The following is an 18,499-nucleotide window of genomic DNA, read 5'->3' as shown; positions in this document are numbered from 1 at the left end:
TTTTGTGATCAAGAATTATGTTAAGACCAAGTCCGACTAAGTCCGACTAAGTCTAAGATGGCTTTCTGATCCTTGAGCCAGGGTTTGTTACCTAACATTGTATTAGGATCTCAGCCATGGTTAAGTGTTACTTTTCTGATTGTCTGATTGATTCATCCACCTTATTAGGCAACATAAAAGTTTTTTTATTCTGAAGCTTTCATTAATTTTTTTATCAGAGAAACTCTCGGCCCGGTTTCCTCCCGCCATAATACTGGCCGCTGTCGTATAATTGAAAAATTCTTAATTAGGTGGTAAAACACCAATAAAATAAATAAATAAATATCAGAAAAACTGACATTGTGGCATCAAAAGTATTATTAAAGGTCTTTATATAATTATGGAAATAGGTCAAACTTTAGCTGAAAGACGGTATTTGCTTGGTATTTAGGATTGTATTAGATTGGTGAGGTGAGTGTGATCCACAATCCGGCTCCATAAGCTGCTTACCACACCAGAGATGAACACACACATCAGCGTCGCAAGCAGCCATTTTGTTATGCAGATGCCCATATTCAAATTAATCCAAAGTCCAAAGGTCCAAATTAAATGTGCTGTTATTAAGAAAACTTTCGCCGTTAACTGGTTATGTCCTTCAGCTTATAAATACAACAAAGTCACACAGTGCACTGAATAGACTTTGCGATCTTTCCATTAAATCAGCAAATAGGAAAGTATCATTTTTATCCTCCCCAGGACATAGCAATCAGCATGTGTGTCTGTCAATCCATTTTCGTCTGTTTATCCGTAGGTCTGCCTGAACTGTAATCATTTCTTAATGTGAATGAGGAAGATATACAGATATGTGTGTGCTGTTTACAGCGCATTAGTTTTTTTACAAAGCTATCACAGACATGTTCAAGAGATAATCTGAGCTTTAGGAAATAAAGTGTTTCTGAATACAGCTCAACCCCTCAGGTTTTTATAGTTATAAAAGCATTCTACATGTAGCAGGCTCTGCTCGGTGTCATCCCATGGTAATGATGCTTGCAGTCGTATAAATATTTTTCAGAAAGGTATAAAACACTAATCAAATAAGTAAATAAATAAGAAAAGCATTTAATTTGCTTCTGACGACTCTTATTGTGTTGGGCATCCTAAGAGAGTTCTACATTAGAAAGAAACTTGACCTTTGAACTATACGTTTCAGATGGACGAAATTCTCAAATCTGTCGATAGTTACATTGGGAAGTTGATGAATGGCTTGACACAAAAGGGTCTCCACCATTGTTTGAACATTGTCATTCTGGCAGATCATGGTAAGCAAGGATTTATAAAATTAAAAATGGTGAACGGTTCCTGGGGAATTCCAGAAAACCATTTTTGACTTAGATCAAAATTTGAAATACGAGTTTAGAGCTTTTTTGTGGGGGTGTAGAAACTAAAATTTGGACCACTTTATCACTGTCACTTTAAGGCAACTGTTTTAACACCATAACCTCAGCTCTCCTTGTGGGTTAAGTAAATAATCCAACTCCAAGTTTTATGATAAGAGTGGCGTTCGTGAAAAGCTAAAAAAAAAAATCACTTTAAAATTGTCATTTCTGAAGTAGCAAGTTCAAAATATTGCTTGACAATGTAAATTCTGGGTAAGTTATTGCAGAAGAAATTTCAGCTGAAATAACCGAATGGAACATACCAAATTTAATGGTTAAAATTTTGACTCAAGTCTAAGATCGGTTCATGATCGCTGGACCATGTTTGCTAAAGGCACTCGGGACTCCTTCACCCTTTCGATACTGTCATCATGTATAATGTGTCACCCCGAGTATGGTGTTGAAACTCATCTCTCTCACTTTTTCTAGGCATGACTACCACTAGCTGTAGTCGTGAGGTCAATTATTCATACTACACAGACACGAGGCGGTTTTATACCCAGGGCGGAACTTACGGCCATATTAACACCCGACTGATGAACAACTTCACGAGATATGAGACTGAACAATGTAAGTGACTATGTAGAGTAATGGGCTCGGTTGTTTAAAACTGTTTTAGGACTTAATACCTGATTAAACTTAAAGCTAAATCTTCAGTTTTGTACTTACCCCAAAAATGTTCATGTAAAAGTATGCTAAGCGAAAATGAAACCGGTACAAACTCTGGTTGGTCTCTGTACAAAATCGTAAATATACATCTGACTTAATACTAGTACCGGTAATAGCTAATACACTTTTGGACAACTGGACCCAGTGCACTAATTCAGTTTGCAGGGTATATCAATACCTTGTGTGCAATCTTCATAGAGGATAATATATATATATTTTCTTAATATTTAGAAATAACATATTTCTACACATATACATGTTGGTACAAATCCTTTAAGGCTTTTTATGTTATTCCAGTAACATTGTCTAGCTGACAATATATCTTCATTCATAATTGATATCAGTTCTTTGCTTTTTAATAATATCTGCACTGATCTCAGGAGATTGCTTCCATGTGTATTACAAAACAAATGGGAACGTGTCTTAATCATGGTGTTTTAGTGAAGGTGCACCATACACACGTTGGCCTTGGAATTGCCCTGTGACAAGGAGACGCCATTGTGATGTGATCCAAATATTGTTGAAAAGGGCAGTAAACCCTAAATAAATTAAAAACGGTAATTCAAAAACTCTTGCGTTTTTATCAGTGATTCATATCTCTTTTTCAGCTGTCAGCAGTGTGGTAGAAGATCTAGAATGTAAGTCTGAGAGGATGAAGGTTTTCACCAAAGAGACAGTCCCCAAACGACACCATGTCCTCAACTCAAACAGGATTGGTAACATTCTGTTGGAAGTCGAGGACAGGTGGCTGCTTAAAAAGTAGGTTAAATAGTAAGATTGTTTAATTAGAATGAAATTTATCTAGTTTCAAAATTCATGCCATTCACATTTAATGGGTACCTAAAACTAAAATATCTTCAGAAGCAAAATCCTTAGTAGTTTCACTACAATTTGCCTGTTGTAATATTGACATTCATAGAATCAGTCAAATCAAGTAAGGCATATTTGTTTGAACGACATCAAAATTAACCTCATTTGTCATTTGGTTGCTATACATTGTGCTGGGTATTCAGGGAAAAGTGGACACTATTTCCATATACTTCTCTAAGTTCTGCATTTGGAATGATTCTGAGATTTCTGTTGACCATAGAGATGTGTTTTGATTTGTTTGGAAGGTTGGTGATATACCCTACAGCATGTTCGACGATCTAAAATAATATTTTGTGGCATTTATTGGTCCCCAAAAGCGCACTTTTGGGGTCAAATTTTAGATCGTTTACTGTAATTTAGGAAGCTTTCTGATTATCTTCAGAAGAATCTCTTCCAGCTTAGGATTTTTTAGTTTGCTACAATAATAAAACGTATTAATAATGACAATACAATTGTGTGAAATGTGTGGCTGTCAGTACAGTAAAGAGGTCATTTTTCACATATGAATATAATTTTGTTAAAAAGTGGTCCCAGACGTAGCAGCTGTTTTCTGAGCGGAAATCATGGATACGACAACATTTACAAGAGCATGCAGGTGGGTACAAATTGTTTGTCATTTGTCATTAGTGTATAGTACATATATAGCTGTTTTGATGCTTGTCAACAGAAATTCATTTAAATACAAAGAAACCTAAAAGCATAAGTAAGTGCCAGTAAAGACTAAATCAAAAATGGCCTTTTCTTGTTCTTTTTTAGATTATTTGGATTTACCGCGTGAAATACAGTCAAATGTTGTCATGACATAATTTGTATGTTACAGATTTTTTGTGCAGTTTTCTGCAGATTCATTATTATTTTATGTTTTAATTTGTCTGGCTGATATTGTAATAATGAACACTTAGAGGCTTTGCAATTCATTTCTACAGGGATTGTTTTTGGCGTATGGACCTGCATTTAAACAACGCACAGAAGTGAAAACTTTTGAGAATATAGAGTTGTACAACCTGATGTGTGGTAAGATTTAGCTTATGATACAGCAAGAACCCATTAATACCAAGAAAATATGCAAGCAACTCTTTAAAAGTTAGCTTAAAACGTAATCGAGGGCTGGGAGATACTTGTGATGTCACATTAAGGTCTGGAAAATAGTGTGATGTCACGTTGAGGTTTGACAGATAGTAATGATGTCAGGCTGAGGTTTGACAGATACTGGTGATGTCACATTGAGGTCTGGCAGATGCTGGTAATGTCACATGTCGTTGAAGTTTGTAGGTGCATGATGTCACATTGAGGCCCAGTAGATATTGATAATGTCACTTATCATTGTGCTCAAGTAGATACTGCTGAAGTCATTTAGCATTGTGCTCAAGCAGACACTGGTGATGTCGCTTATCATTGTGCTCAAGTAGATACTGGTGATGTCGCTTATCATTGTGCTCAAACAGATAATGGTGATGTCACTTATCATCGTGCTCAAACAGATACTGGGGATGTCACTTATCATTGGTGCTCAAGCAGATACTGGTGATGTCACTTATCAGGCAGTATTGTTGATGTCACATATCTTTGTGCTCAAACAGATATTGGTGATGTCGCTTATCATTGTACTCAAGCAGATACGGGTGATGTCGCGTACCATTGTACTCAAGCAGATACTGGTGATGTCACTTGTCATTGTGCTCAAACAGATACTGGTGATGTCGCGTACCATTGTGCTCAAACAGATAATGGTGATGTCACTTATCATCGTGCTCAAACAGATACTGGTGATGTCACTTATCATTGTGCTCAAACAGATACTGGTGATGTCACTTATCATTGTGGTCAGGCAGATACTGGTGTTGTCACTTATCATTGTGGTCAGGCAGATACTGTTGATGTCGCTTATCACTGTGCTCAAACAGATACTGGTGATGTCACTTATCAATGTGGTCAGGCAGATACTGTTGATGTCGCTTATCACTGTGCTCAAGCAGATAATGGTGATGTCACTTATCATTTTGCTCAAACAGATACTGGTGATGTCACTTATCATTGTGCTCAAACAGATACTGTTGATGTCGCTTATCACTGTGCTCAAACAGATACTGGTGATGTCACTTATCAATGTGGTCAGGCAGATAATGGTGATGTCACTTATCATTTTGCTCAAACAGATACTGGTGATGTCGCTTATCATTGTGCTCAAACAGATACTGGTGATGTCACTTATCATTGTGCTCAAGCAGATAATGGTGATGTCACTTATCATTTTGCTCAAACAGATACTGGTGATGTCACTTATCATTGTGCTCAAACAGATACTGTTGATGTCGCTTATCATTGTGCGTAAACAGATACTGGTGATGTCGCTTATCATTGTGCTCAAGCAGATAATAGTGATGTCACTTATCATTGTGCTCAAGCAGATACTGGTGATGTCACTTATCAATGTGGTCTGGCAGATACTGGTGATGTCACTTATCATTGTGGTCTGGCAGATACTGTTGATGTCACTTATCATTGTGCTCAAACAGATACTGTTGATGTCGCTTATCATTGTGCTCAAGCAGATACTGGTGATGTCACTTATCATTGTGCTCAAACAGACACTGATGATGTCAATTATCGTTGTGCTCAAGCAGATACTGGTGATGTCACTTATCATTGTGCTCAAACAGGTACTGGTGATGTCACAATGAGATCTGGCAGATACTAATAATGTAAAATATCACTGAGGTTTGGCAGATACTGGTGCATGGTGTCACATTGAGGTCCAGCGAATACTGGTGTTGTCACTTATCATTGTTCGCAAGCAGATGATGGTGATATTACATATCATTGAGGTCAAGCAAATACTGGTAAAGTCACATGTCATTGAGGTTTGGAAGATACTAATGGTGTCACATATGATTGAGGTTTGGCACATACTGTTGATGTGACACTGAGGTCCAGCAGATACTGGTAATGTCACATATCAGTGGTGTTACCGTGTTTTACCAAACAAATAGGAATATATTCATTTTGAACATATATCGTGTTTACTGAACTGGTGTTTTTATGTTCTCCAGATGTCTTGGGTATTCAACCTGCCCCTAACAACGGTACCCAGGGGTCTTTGGATCATCTTCTCCGCAACCCTCCCCAACCTCCATCACATCCCACATCAGGGGCAGACAACTGTGTCCTTGTCAACAGGATTCCGAAACCCCCTTGTAGGTGTGATAATCAGGTAATCTGACCTTATTTTTACTGCTACATGTTGAGGCTCTTTTAACAAATATATGGAATCTTAAGTTATTGTAGGTGGTGGGTCATGGCTGATGAGTGGCTAAGATACTTGTGTTTCAATCGCTAGGATTCACAAAATACTGGTTCAATACGAGCTCAGACAATAAGCTCTAACCAATACCTTCATCTCGCCCACCCTCCCCCATGCAACTCCACTGTTCTTCGGGAATTGTTGGTAAAAGGCAGACATACGACCATTTAGGTGGCCTTCGTTGAAGTTCGTTTGAGATCATTTGCCTATTATAGAAATGTAAAGCACCAATGGAGGACCCATGTGCTCCTTGCTTTTTATTTACTGTAAATTAACAGAGTAAACAGAAAATTATGATAAAGCCATATTTAAAATCGGTGAAAACTGGCCTTACCCTATGATGCGTACTTTATTTAAAATTATCTACTCCGATCCAACCTGTTCCATGTTGACTATAAATGGTGGTCTCATTAAACACGACATGGTTCAGATGAAATATTTTCGCGGAAAGTTATATAGGTGCATTCTTTATTTTCTACCATATGCCTACTACCGTATTTTCAGCTCTGGACTGGTGCTGCTACTGTTCCACCAATCAATGGTCCCCCTCTCCAAACTCCCGTTCCTGTTGCTATGGCGAGTAGTGATTCTTGTCACCTTAGCAATGAGGCTAACTTCAGCGTCTTGTATAGCCACACCCACAACATGCCACTGTGGGCTTCCTTCAGTCTCACAGTACAGGACTCGTGGAATCTGACCAATGAAACCTTGTCTGATGCACGTGGGTGTGTGCGAGATGATCCCAGAATTCAGAGTCCTATGAGCGATGTGTGGTGTCAAATAGAAGCAGAAAATTTCACCAAAGGTTACTTATTTGAACCAGGTATGTTTTATCCTTTTTTGCTGTTTTACAGGTGAACTGCAAAGCTTTCAATTTTCACATAAATATCTTAAAATAATCTTAAATTATTTCTTAAAAATTTAATACGTTAAATATTTTAATGTAAGCAATTAAAATTTAACATAAAAACGGCATTGAAGGGCGTCCAATCGAAAATAAATAAATTAACCATTATAAGTACACTGAACAAGGAATTCTTCTGGATATACAACTTCTTGGTTTTTTTTCACTCTTCTGGATATACAACTGCTTGGTTTATGGACACTCTCATGGATATACAACTGCTTGGTTTATGGACACTCTCATGGATATACAACTGCTTGGTTTATGGACACTCTCATGGATATACAGTTTCTTGGTTTATTAACACTCTTATGGATATACAACTGCTTGGTTTATGGACACTCTCATGGATATACAGTTTCTTGGTTTATTAACACTCTCATGGATATACAATTTCTTGGTTTATTAACACTCTTATGGATATACAGTTTCTTGGTTTATTAACACTCTCATGGATATAGAATTTCTTGGTTTATTAACACTCTCATGGGTATACAATTTCTTGGTTTATTAACACTCTCATGGATATACAATTTCTTGGTTTATTAACACTCTTATGGATATACAGTTTCTTGGTTTATGAACACTCTCATCGTTATACATTTTCTTGAATTAGCAAAACTCTTATGGATATGCAATTACTTGGTTTATTAACAATATTAACATATTTTTGTATATCCATAAGAATGCCTTGTTCAGTGTACTTTCTTCCCATCTTCTAAATGCCACTCAAACAAGTTAACCATGATAAACTTTGTCTTATGGCTGATTTTCTAATTGTAAATATTACAAAGGCCATTTTGTCATTTTAACAACTTTATCGGTATACCAATAGCTTTTCATCCTCGACATATTTTCAGTGTTTGCAACATCTCCAGAGGCATTTGACAAGTCTCATTCCTCGTCTAATATCGCTCTCATGAAACGAGGCTTTTCTGAAGGTATAGTATGCATTTCGTTTTATTACATTTTATTACAGTTTTCTAAATCAAATTCAAATCATTTGAAAGATACATGTGCATGTAGGCAAATCTATTGGTGAACCTAGGGCATATAGTGTTTTACAGTGTTATCTTGTCTGTCTATCTGTTTCATATGTACACTACTTACAAATGTATACTACATGTGCAAACTGTAATGTCATTTTAAAATGAGAAATTAAGCTGAAAAATTTGGAAGTTGAACTATTAATAGAAGTTTATCAGACAGGTTCAGGTAATGTCTACAATTTAACGGTGGCTTTAAATGGGCATCTTAATAAAAACAAAGTCAACAACTATAGCTTAAGAGAAAGTAGTTCTCAATGCTCAATACAGTCACAAACAAACCAGTATCACTAATGAGATAACCACAGTTGTATGTGGCACAATCTTGAGCTCAAAACAAGAAACAGACAATTCCAGCTATTTTCAGGAAGGTTGAAAAGTGAGTCAATGTGATTGACAAGAAATAAGACAATATCAACGGACATAAATTGTCTCTGTCCACGTCAGTTTCCTCCACCCATAAACCTGAAAGCCGCTTTTACGATATTAAAATCACTTACAACTTAGCCCCCCAAAAGCGTTTATTTAAAGGAGTTTAAGTGTCATGAAACATGTTGAAACTCATATTTTTCAGTAGGATATTGTCATACCTTCCAAGCAAACTTCCGAACACATTAACGGGATCAACAGAACTCTCAGAATGATGCAGAATGTGAAACTTAGTCATGGGTGAAATTGTGAGTCAAGTAATAAATTTTTTACTCCATTGTTTTTGTACATGTACACATCTGGTATCCCTAGGTGCCTGGAGCTTCTTGTTGAGTCTGATGGTGGATTACTCCCATCAGTACGGCAGCTTCAGTGTGGTGACCGGGCCAGTCTGGGACAGAGACGCTGACGGACACGCAGACAAGCTCAGCAACGCAACACTGTGGGTATATATAATTAATCTTGGTAGTTTAATTTGCTAAGTTAGAATTTTTGTCTCTTTTCTTTTCTTGACTTTTCAACAAAACTTGAAAAGAAAATTGATTTTTCCTTTAGGCCTATGTTCCTGCATACATGTCATAACAGAATTCCCATTGAGAAAGTGCTTGAATTTTTCAATATTTTGAAAATCCTTGAAAAAAGAGTTTTAATCCTTTAAAGTACTTCATTTGACAGAGAAGTGTGGAATATCATTTTGTATTATTTTCAATATGGACAAATAAGTAAGTTACAAAATTAATGTTTAGTAGTCTCCATTTTTGGTTTGTATTTAAACTGAAAGGCCCTTGAAAGTCTATGGAAAACATTTCCTTCATAGTTGAGAATCCTGTGCAACGTCTAAACCATTTTCGATCTCCTTGATATAAACTAGGGCCCGTTTTCACAAAGCACTCCTAATGTTACGTTCATTTAGCTACCAAGGCAACCAGTGCTGCAGGGATTGCATCGTCATGGTAGTTGCGAGCTCATAACGTCAAGAGAGCTTCGTGAAACTGGGCCGATTGTCTAGTAGCTTGCTACTACTATGTACTATATGTAATCGCCTGAAGAAAATAGGTAAATGAGATTCTGTTCAAACTTTGTCCTGCATGTACATAGAGTCATATGGTGCAACCCCGAGCTTGTAAATATTGTAAATATATTGTGGGAATGTCTGTCTGAACCTCCAAATCATGTTGCAATTTCAAAATTCATGCACAAAAAGTAAATTTCTGTCTCAATATTTATGACAAGAATTGCTTCATCCTATGGATGTAATTTGAGGGGCTGAAGTTTAGCTTTACCTGAGATTCATTGCGCCGATCAGATGTAGCTCTGTCTGTTTCAGTTTTGATGGTCACAGTGGAGTTTACAAACGACAAAAGGACAAATGTTAGAAAGATTATGTGACCTTTTTCATTATTACTCAAGAAAACTGATTTTGATGTGGTTTATTAACCAAACAAATGGAAAAAAAACAATTGATATAATTTGAGATTGATGCATGGATATATGGTGGACCTAGTAAACCTTGAAGGAACTTACTCTGTATCTATAATTCAGGTGTTGACATAGACCACCCTCTGTTTAATAGTGATTTGCCTTGATTTGATTGAATTATATTATCAGCATTTCCACTGTTTTGCAGTTCAGAGATAAAACTGGTACTCGTTCAGTGAAATTCACGTATTAAGTTGGAACAGCGAAGTCACTTATCTGACTCCCCAAAATCAGGATGTGGGGGTGTACTAATAAGCACTTGTGAAGTTTGTTTATGAAGAAGACAGCCTAGTCAGTCTCCAGGTACTATAAACCTGAGTGTTAATTGTTTTTTTACAGGTACCTAAATGCCAGTACCCCGGTACCCATCCCCACCCATTACTACATCGTTATGATGAAGTGTTCTGACACCACAGAGAGGTCATGTGACCAGGGGGGCGTGGACATCGTATCGTTTGTTCTCCCTCACGTAAACGTGATACCCAATTGCTTGGTGAGTACATGTGATATGCATGTCCATACTGTTAGTATGTTTGTTCAATTGTAATAGTCAGTCTATACAAATGAAATAATGTCTTGATTTATTGGTTGTTTGATTGATGCCGCGAAGACCAGAATGGGAATACTCAACCTTTTCAACCACTTAAGCACACCTTTGAGAAGGGTTTATGAATGGGGTTATTGTGAAAATTACACTATAAATGATTGGTTTATGTCATTATAGATGCAAGCTTCATAAATATGTGCAAATTATTTCGCTACACCCTATAGTTCTCTCTATAAAATATTACTTGAAGAGGCGGTTGAAAAGTTTGAAGAATTAGGGTAAGCAAGTAATCTCGTTCAGATTGAATCTTTAGGGGATTGAGCCAGATTTAATGGTGTCCCATTTAATTGTAGAATGGGCCAACCTTGTTAGAGTTTGAATCAGTGACCTTTAATAGGACTCTACTTGCACTTACAACACTACACCAAAGTTGACCCTGTATCCAGTACATTCCACTCTCTTGCAATACGCAGGTTTTGGGTTATGATCCAGTGCAAAATGACACTGTTGCTCACACTTGCTTATAACTTTCTACATAGCAGTATTCTTGATGAGAGCAGCAGAATGTTGTTATTCGTGCAAGATTTAACTCACCCAAGAGCACAATTCGTAAGAATAAATATTATCTTATTCTATTGAAGTAGTTTTCTAAATTCCATGGACCACCTATATGATAAAATTGACAGATCGACCCTACATGTTACAAAGTGACATTGCTCTGTTTCATGAGGTTGTATTTTGAATGCAACTTATTAATTGGAATTTGGTTTATTTTGCCTGACTTGACAACTACACCTTGTCACCATCTCATACTGCTCTCCTAGAAACATAAGTGGTGAATCATACCTACTTGTATTCAGGAACCATTGGCATACCTGAAGGACAATGTGGTGAGAATACGAGACATTGAACTGCTAACAGGACTTCAGTTCTTCACTGAGCTGGAATCAACAATGGCCGCCCGGCTGAGGACCTTCCTGCCAGTTACAATATGGCCGACAACGCTTGAGCCAGTCCATGTTCGATGGATGGATTTACCCTGCGAGGTTCCTGCCAACCCACAGTGTCCAGGAAAGTATGAAGACTCTTTATTACAAACTCTGTTCTGTCTTGGTGGCATCTACATGTATACATAGTATATTATAACCTGCTTCAACCATAATCCATGCATGATTCATTGATTTGGATTACAGTAGGATTATATTTCATGACGTGACCAGTACTTGTGTATGATGACTGGATAATATACCAGCATCTGGGTATGATGGTGTCATCCTTGTAGTGGGGTACTGTCATGGCAGTGGGAAAAGCTGCATGATGTGGTCATTATTTTGGGGTGATGGTTGGACAATAAACATTGCAGTCATTGTCTAATATTTTATTGCTAAAGGTAAAAATAGTCCTACTGTATCATGTAACTTTTACTGACATTGGTGACCTCTCTCACCATGTTTCTGAAGCACAAATGAAAGCGCTTTTCTTTAGGAACCTCTCAAGTTCACAAACGTTCAGCTCCTTAATTTTCTCCATCATTCGTTGACTCTAAACAAGTTTTTGTGACACAATTCTCATATGCCCATGTCAATAACTTCTTTCAATGGCATTTTGAAGTTGAGTTGAATAACATAGCAATTATTCTGTGAGTGACATTTCGGCATAGGTACTAATACTAACAATGTTAGTACCTATGCCAAAATGTCGCTCACTGAATAAACAAAAGTTGTGAACCATATATTGTTATGTTGCCTATGTGAGTACTATATGTAATCAAAGATAATCATGACATTTGTCTAACATTTCGCATTTTACAGTAGGACTGCTTTTATATTTGGTGATATAAGGGTTCAAACTCGCAACTCCCCTGTCGGCGGGTTGATGTGGCCAACATCTGGGTATGATGACAAGATCTTTGTGGCAGGGTTTATATGCATGGTGGCTGTAGACTGGTCACATGATGTGATCTGCATCATTACGTGTATATGGTGATTGGATAGTGTAACCGTCATCTGGTAATGGTGGCAAGATCCATGGAGCATGGTGACGCATGATGTAGTCAGCTACAGGGCCACTGTTAGAAAGACATTGAGGGTTCCCATTCCAAACTGTATAAATAATTATAATTTGATAAAATGCAAACGAAGGTGATGATCTCAGAGCTATTAAGCCAAATTTGCAAGGAATTTGCAAAAACTTCTGAGTGGTTAGGCCGCACCAGTTAACATTTATATTTTACGCTCAGTCCTTTGTTATGGTCGGAGGGGGGAATAAAAGTAAAACCGGAAAATGAAATAAACAGTGAGAAATGTGGATTGTCCTGTCAGGGCATTTGTGAAAAAAAATATCATAAAGATTGGAAAAAATAAAAATTTTAGATATAATTTTTATTCCGCTTTAGGATTTTTTAGTGACAGATAACCCGTAAAACAGTTTAGTTTAGTTAAATATGCCCACAATTTATGTGTGTGCTCATAAATTTTTTCTAGGTCAGTATACATGTAGATACAATGTATATTGTGAAATCTTATTACCAATTTATGTTTCAGCTCAAAGCCATTGTTGTTAATCTCTGTGGATGGATTTAGAGCGGATTATCTCCAGCGAAATGTGACTCCTGTGATTAGCAGGCTAGCTCAGTGTGGAGTCCACACCCCTTACTTACGCTCTGTTTTTCCCACCATGACGTTCCCTAACCATTACAGTATAGTTACAGTAAGTCTGTCTTGGTGGAGTTCACACTCCTTACTTACGCTCTGTGTTTCCCACCCTGACGTTCCCTAGCCATTACAGTATAATTACAGTAAGTCTGTCTTTTTGAGTTCACACTCCTGACTTATGCTCTATGTTCCACACTATGACCCTCCCTAACAATTAAAATATAGTTACAGTAAGTTTTTCAGTGTGGTCTCCAATCAAATTCCTTGCATCTGCTCTGTGTTTCTCATTCAGAATTGACATTCTTAGTAATTCAAGATAAGCCAATCTTGGTAACTCAGGATTGTCAGTCATGATCATTCAGAACTGGCATTCTTGGCTATTCAGAAATTACCTTCTTGGTGTATTATTGCGGTCATTCAAGTATTGACAATCTTGATCATTTAGAATTGATATTCTTGGTATTTGATCATATCGGCAATCTTGGTTTTGCAGACTTGGCAGTTTTGGCCAGTGGCTATCTTGGTACTTTGTGACAATTTTGGGACATTGTTATAGGGGGGATAGACCAAGTATTGATGAGCCCAGTGTCAATATAATGTGACGGTGGGCTGGCATGTCTGGTGTCAGGAGCAGGGTGTTCCAGTGAGGCAGCATTGTATAAATTATCAACACTTATCAATGAATGTTTGTTATAAACATTTTGCATTTGGCTTCAACTTCATGACGGCGATTTGCAGAATAATCGCCCTTAAACCCGGATATGTTTTTCAGTACCAGTTCAACCTGGGCCGCTGTGATCTCTTTCCTAATTCTTTGATCACAGCTACCCTGGATGATAATTCCTTCTGATCAAAGATGGCGCTGTTGGCTAATATTGATTCTTATACTATATAACAATTTAGCCGTAATGCAACAATTCCGATCATCTGAGTCATAAATGTGATGCCTGAACCCCTGCTTTCAACATCAATCAGCGTGTCGTCTGTATTTGATTCCAGGGCTTGTATCCTGAATCACATGGCATTGTGGGTAATACAATGTATGATGAAGAAATCGGGGAATTGTTCAAACTGAGTAGTGATGTAAAGTTGAACCCAGCCTGGTGGGAAGGAGAACCCGTGAGTTGACCCCCTAGCTGTTAATTATCTGATTTTGAGAAGTGACAAAAAATTGTAACAGAATTTTCAAAGCTGTATGCATTTACGAGAATCACACACGTTCGCTTTGCACGTAGCATTCCAACGTTAATTTAGTGACGTACGTCTTGCAGAGTAGGCATGTTACATGCTTTCTTCCTCGAACATACAAAACCACACGGTGCAACATTGTTGCATCATCTGATCGGTATAATAATGTGACACCTTGAACTATTATTTTGTTAAATGCCAGCAATGATAGTCATTTCTAATCATTTTGTTTTGCTAATATCTGTTTTTTGTAGATTTGGATCACAGCCAAGAAGCAAGGAAAAAAAACTGCAGCTTACTTTTGGGTGGGGTCGGATGTCAATATATCCGGTAAATACCTAGTTGTCAACATATTAAAATACCCTCAGTTTAATTTTCAGGTGATGCATGCACCTAAAATGTTGTCCTCATTTTTCCTGATTTATAGAATTCTATTGATCTCAGAATGGTATTTTGAGATTTGTTTGGAAGGAACGATGATATCCCACTGGAAAAATGTAAGTCTCAGCACCATATAAAATATTGTCTGAAGCTTGGTTTATGCATTCATCTACTTATCATCGAAACTTACCCCATGTGGGAGTGCGACGTTAAACCCCTGTACATACACTGTTCTCTCAAATTTACGCGGATCGATTTACCGCGAAATCTGAATTAACACGATGGTGGGGTGTCCCCCATTTTTTTTTTTGTACCAGTATCAAAATATTCACGGAAAAAGGACAAAATTGTGGTCAAAAGTACGTCCCTAGACATCACTTTTGGCCAGATTTGAGTGTATATCAAGTTTTTATTAATGCAAAGTCGTAATATGACAAATAAAAACGGCTGACAATCGTTATCCTACCGTGCCTGGGTAAACAAAGAGACATGCTCCAGCGAGGGTCAAGGAACAAATGTGATCTCAGCTGAATTGCTTCCCTTCTCGCTTGAAGTTCTATTAAAACCTTCCACACATGATGCTGCTAGTGAGTCCAAGTTGTAAAGCTCCATTGATGAAGTTCAACAGTTGCACTTGTATTAAGGTAATTTGGTGACGCGACATTCTGTGCATAATGTCTTAGTGCCTGATTGGTGAGAATTTTGTTGAAAATATTATCGATCTGCTCTGCTGTTATGTGAAAAAAAGGCAAATGTATTTTGGAGTAATCATTGGTCGACCTACGAGGACTTGACAAGAGTTCTCTTTGTGTTTATTTTGAGCCACAGATTTGTTGTCACCAGCCCAGCGATGTAAAAATGTGTCGCCACCATTTTTGTTTTCTTACACATTGTCAAGGTGGATTAAGGTTTGTTCTCTTCAAAATGCGGTATTCCACAAAAGGTAAAGTATTCGTGACATACTCTTGTCATGCAGGTCTAAAGTTCGCCTTTCTCGAAGATAATAGACTCTCGATTCGCGGATAAAGCAACCCATTCAGTAACGCAGTTACGCATTCAGTTGATATTTGATACGCCACACATAACGCAGAAGACACGTTTATCTAATTAGTTAAATGTCGGTCACTTGATTGTTGAAGTTTATAAAGCATAGTCGATCTGTTTCAGGAATCTACCCTGATGAGTGGCATTTGTACAGTGGGTAAGTTTGACAGTTTGTTCCTGGTATACATGATTTTTTTTTGATTTTTGATTTTGGGCTTGTTTAAAACATTCAGCTCAAAAAATTCCAGATAATAATGGACTTTTTAGAGTACATATTGTTGCAGATATAATCAACATGAATCTTTTCTTTATGTATTTTTTTCACTGAATTAAATGTAGTCAGATGTGTGTATTGTAAGGTGGGCTTTATACATAAACGATATTGGTATTGTATGGCTGCACTGACATCACCCAACTTTTTCGACACCTGCATACTGTACAAGGATGAACAACAGTCTTGTGACCTTTGCTCCCGTATTGTGTTCTTGTACATGACAAAGTGAATCCAAATACCTGTTTCAGGGCCAGGGACAAGTCAGCATGATGTCATTAGTAACATACCTTATCAATACTGTCTGAAAGGCCATCTTACAATTCATATATTTGGCTGCATTTGACCTAATAAAATCTGGAACTGTTGCTTACGTGTACATGCACTTCTGTGTATGTTTTCTTTCCCTTCAAAAGATAACTTACTACTACCATCTATTAGCAGAACCGTTTTCTTAAAATACAACTAATAATTCTGGCCCAATGTGAGGAGTGTGAAAAATAAGAACAGAATAATGTAAAACTGATCATTTAATTTTATCTGAATTGAATGGATCCAGAAAAATTTATGCATAACTCACTTTTTTGCACAGAAAAATCCAGTACATCTAATCACTTAACATCAGTTCAGCATAAACTACGTGACATTAGTTCAGCATTTATGACGTGTGACATCATGTTTGCGTAAATAACATGTGACATCATGTCTACATAAATTACCTGTGACATCATGTCTGTATAAATTACCTGTGACATCATGTCTGCATAAATTACCTGTGACATCATGTCTGCATAAATTACCTGTGACATCATGTTTGCGTAAATAACATGTGACATCATGTCTACATAAATTACCTGTGACATAATGTCTGCATAAATTACCGGTGACATCATGTCTGCATAAATTACCTGTGACATCATGTCTGCATAAATTACCTGTGACATCATGTCTGCATAGTTTCACAGGAAGACACAAATGTTTTGACTCCACTGTGATAACATGAAAATGTCTTTAGTTTCAAATCACACCTCATCTGGGCCAATTAAGGGTTATTGTAGCTGACCTATTGTTAGCCCACAGAAGAAAAATAAAGATCGTAATTTAAATATTACGTTTATTGCTGAAAACCACATTTTCCCAATAGGATATCATCCTGCCTTCCAAACAAACCTCAAAACATGTTTCTAAGATCAGTGGAACGCTGGGTAGTATTAGCCAGGGCGAAAATTTAGGTCAAATAATAATTTAAATTGTATGCATTTAAACAATAATTATTGTTACTGACTTTTAGTACTGCATGGTTAATAGTGTTCAGAGTTGAGAGTTTACCATCTCTTGGAGACATTCATCTTTTCTAGGAGCGTGAGCTACGACACCCGTGTAAAGCGCGTGCTAGACTGGGTGTCATCCTCGGACTCAGACAAGCCTGACCTTATGCTGACCTACTTTGATGAGCCTGACCATGAAGGACATGGCAAAGGTCCTGATGACCCTAAAGTAGGTTGAAGCACAAACATGATACATCGTTCTTGATGTGACCGAACTGATTGGCCTTAGACTTAGAGAAATTGCAGCCTTGGATTCAACTCCAGGCAGTTCATCTGCAGCATTAAATGAGGTAGTGGATTTCCCCGGGTTCTGCCCTGTTTCCTCCCACCACAATGATGGCTACTATCGTATAAGTGAAATATTCTGGAGTACGGCGTAAAACACCTATAAAGTAAATAAATAAATAAATCAGGTACATGTATTTGGTACAGGAAGTGCCATTGTACTCTGTGCCACCTCATACACCTGACCATCATGACATGAATGAGAAATTTTCGAACGTTGCATTAATGTATACACCAATCAAAAATAATGAACAAATGAAGATAAATGCGACTTCATTTTTAGTTTAAATACACTGGACAAAAGTATAAAACAGACGTGCACATATCTAATGATGAATTATATAAGATGAATACAAGTTGACAATTAATGATGGTTTGTAAAAATGTGTATGTTTGCTTTATATTGGCTCACTGAGTAACTACGTACTACTTTGGTCACTGACCAGTTGAGTCACTTGTTAGAAGCTAAACTCATCCTGGAAACATTTCAAACATTTGAATTCTAAGGTGGGCTTTATGGAACATATTATCAGAGTTTAGGATCTCGAATGTCCCAGAAAGTTTTTCCAACTCTAATCATGACACTGAATGTTGGAATAACTCTGTTTACCCATGAGTAAGAGATTACTCAAATGATCTTCCTAAATATTCCATGAGGAAGAAAGGTGATGCGACGAGTTCCCAGATA

General features: G+C 37.3%; 1 protein-coding gene across 1 annotated transcript in view; it reads left to right on the top strand.

Annotated features, from left to right (window-relative positions):
* Positions 1-18,499, top strand: part of LOC135470602 (uncharacterized) — a 60,845-nt gene that overhangs the window by 6,658 nt on the left and 35,688 nt on the right. The window contains exons 8-23 of the mRNA XM_064749638.1: positions 1,190-1,298; positions 1,845-1,985; positions 2,693-2,843; positions 3,480-3,549; positions 3,881-3,968; positions 6,005-6,165; positions 6,760-7,078; positions 8,020-8,100; positions 8,947-9,076; positions 10,453-10,606; positions 11,521-11,735; positions 13,204-13,369; positions 14,314-14,433; positions 14,757-14,832; positions 16,051-16,084; positions 17,557-17,695. Of these exons, the coding sequence (XP_064605708.1) occupies positions 1,190-1,298; positions 1,845-1,985; positions 2,693-2,843; positions 3,480-3,549; positions 3,881-3,968; positions 6,005-6,165; positions 6,760-7,078; positions 8,020-8,100; positions 8,947-9,076; positions 10,453-10,606; positions 11,521-11,735; positions 13,204-13,369; positions 14,314-14,433; positions 14,757-14,832; positions 16,051-16,084; positions 17,557-17,695 (2,154 nt within the window). The remainder of the gene's footprint in view (positions 1-1,189; positions 1,299-1,844; positions 1,986-2,692; positions 2,844-3,479; positions 3,550-3,880; positions 3,969-6,004; positions 6,166-6,759; positions 7,079-8,019; positions 8,101-8,946; positions 9,077-10,452; positions 10,607-11,520; positions 11,736-13,203; positions 13,370-14,313; positions 14,434-14,756; positions 14,833-16,050; positions 16,085-17,556; positions 17,696-18,499) is intronic.

The sequence above is a fragment of the Liolophura sinensis genome, chromosome 7 (genome assembly GCF_032854445.1).
Source record: "Liolophura sinensis isolate JHLJ2023 chromosome 7, CUHK_Ljap_v2, whole genome shotgun sequence".
Taxonomy (NCBI): Eukaryota; Metazoa; Mollusca; class Polyplacophora; order Chitonida; family Chitonidae; genus Liolophura; species Liolophura sinensis.
This window is presented reverse-complemented; position numbering and strand designations above follow the sequence as displayed.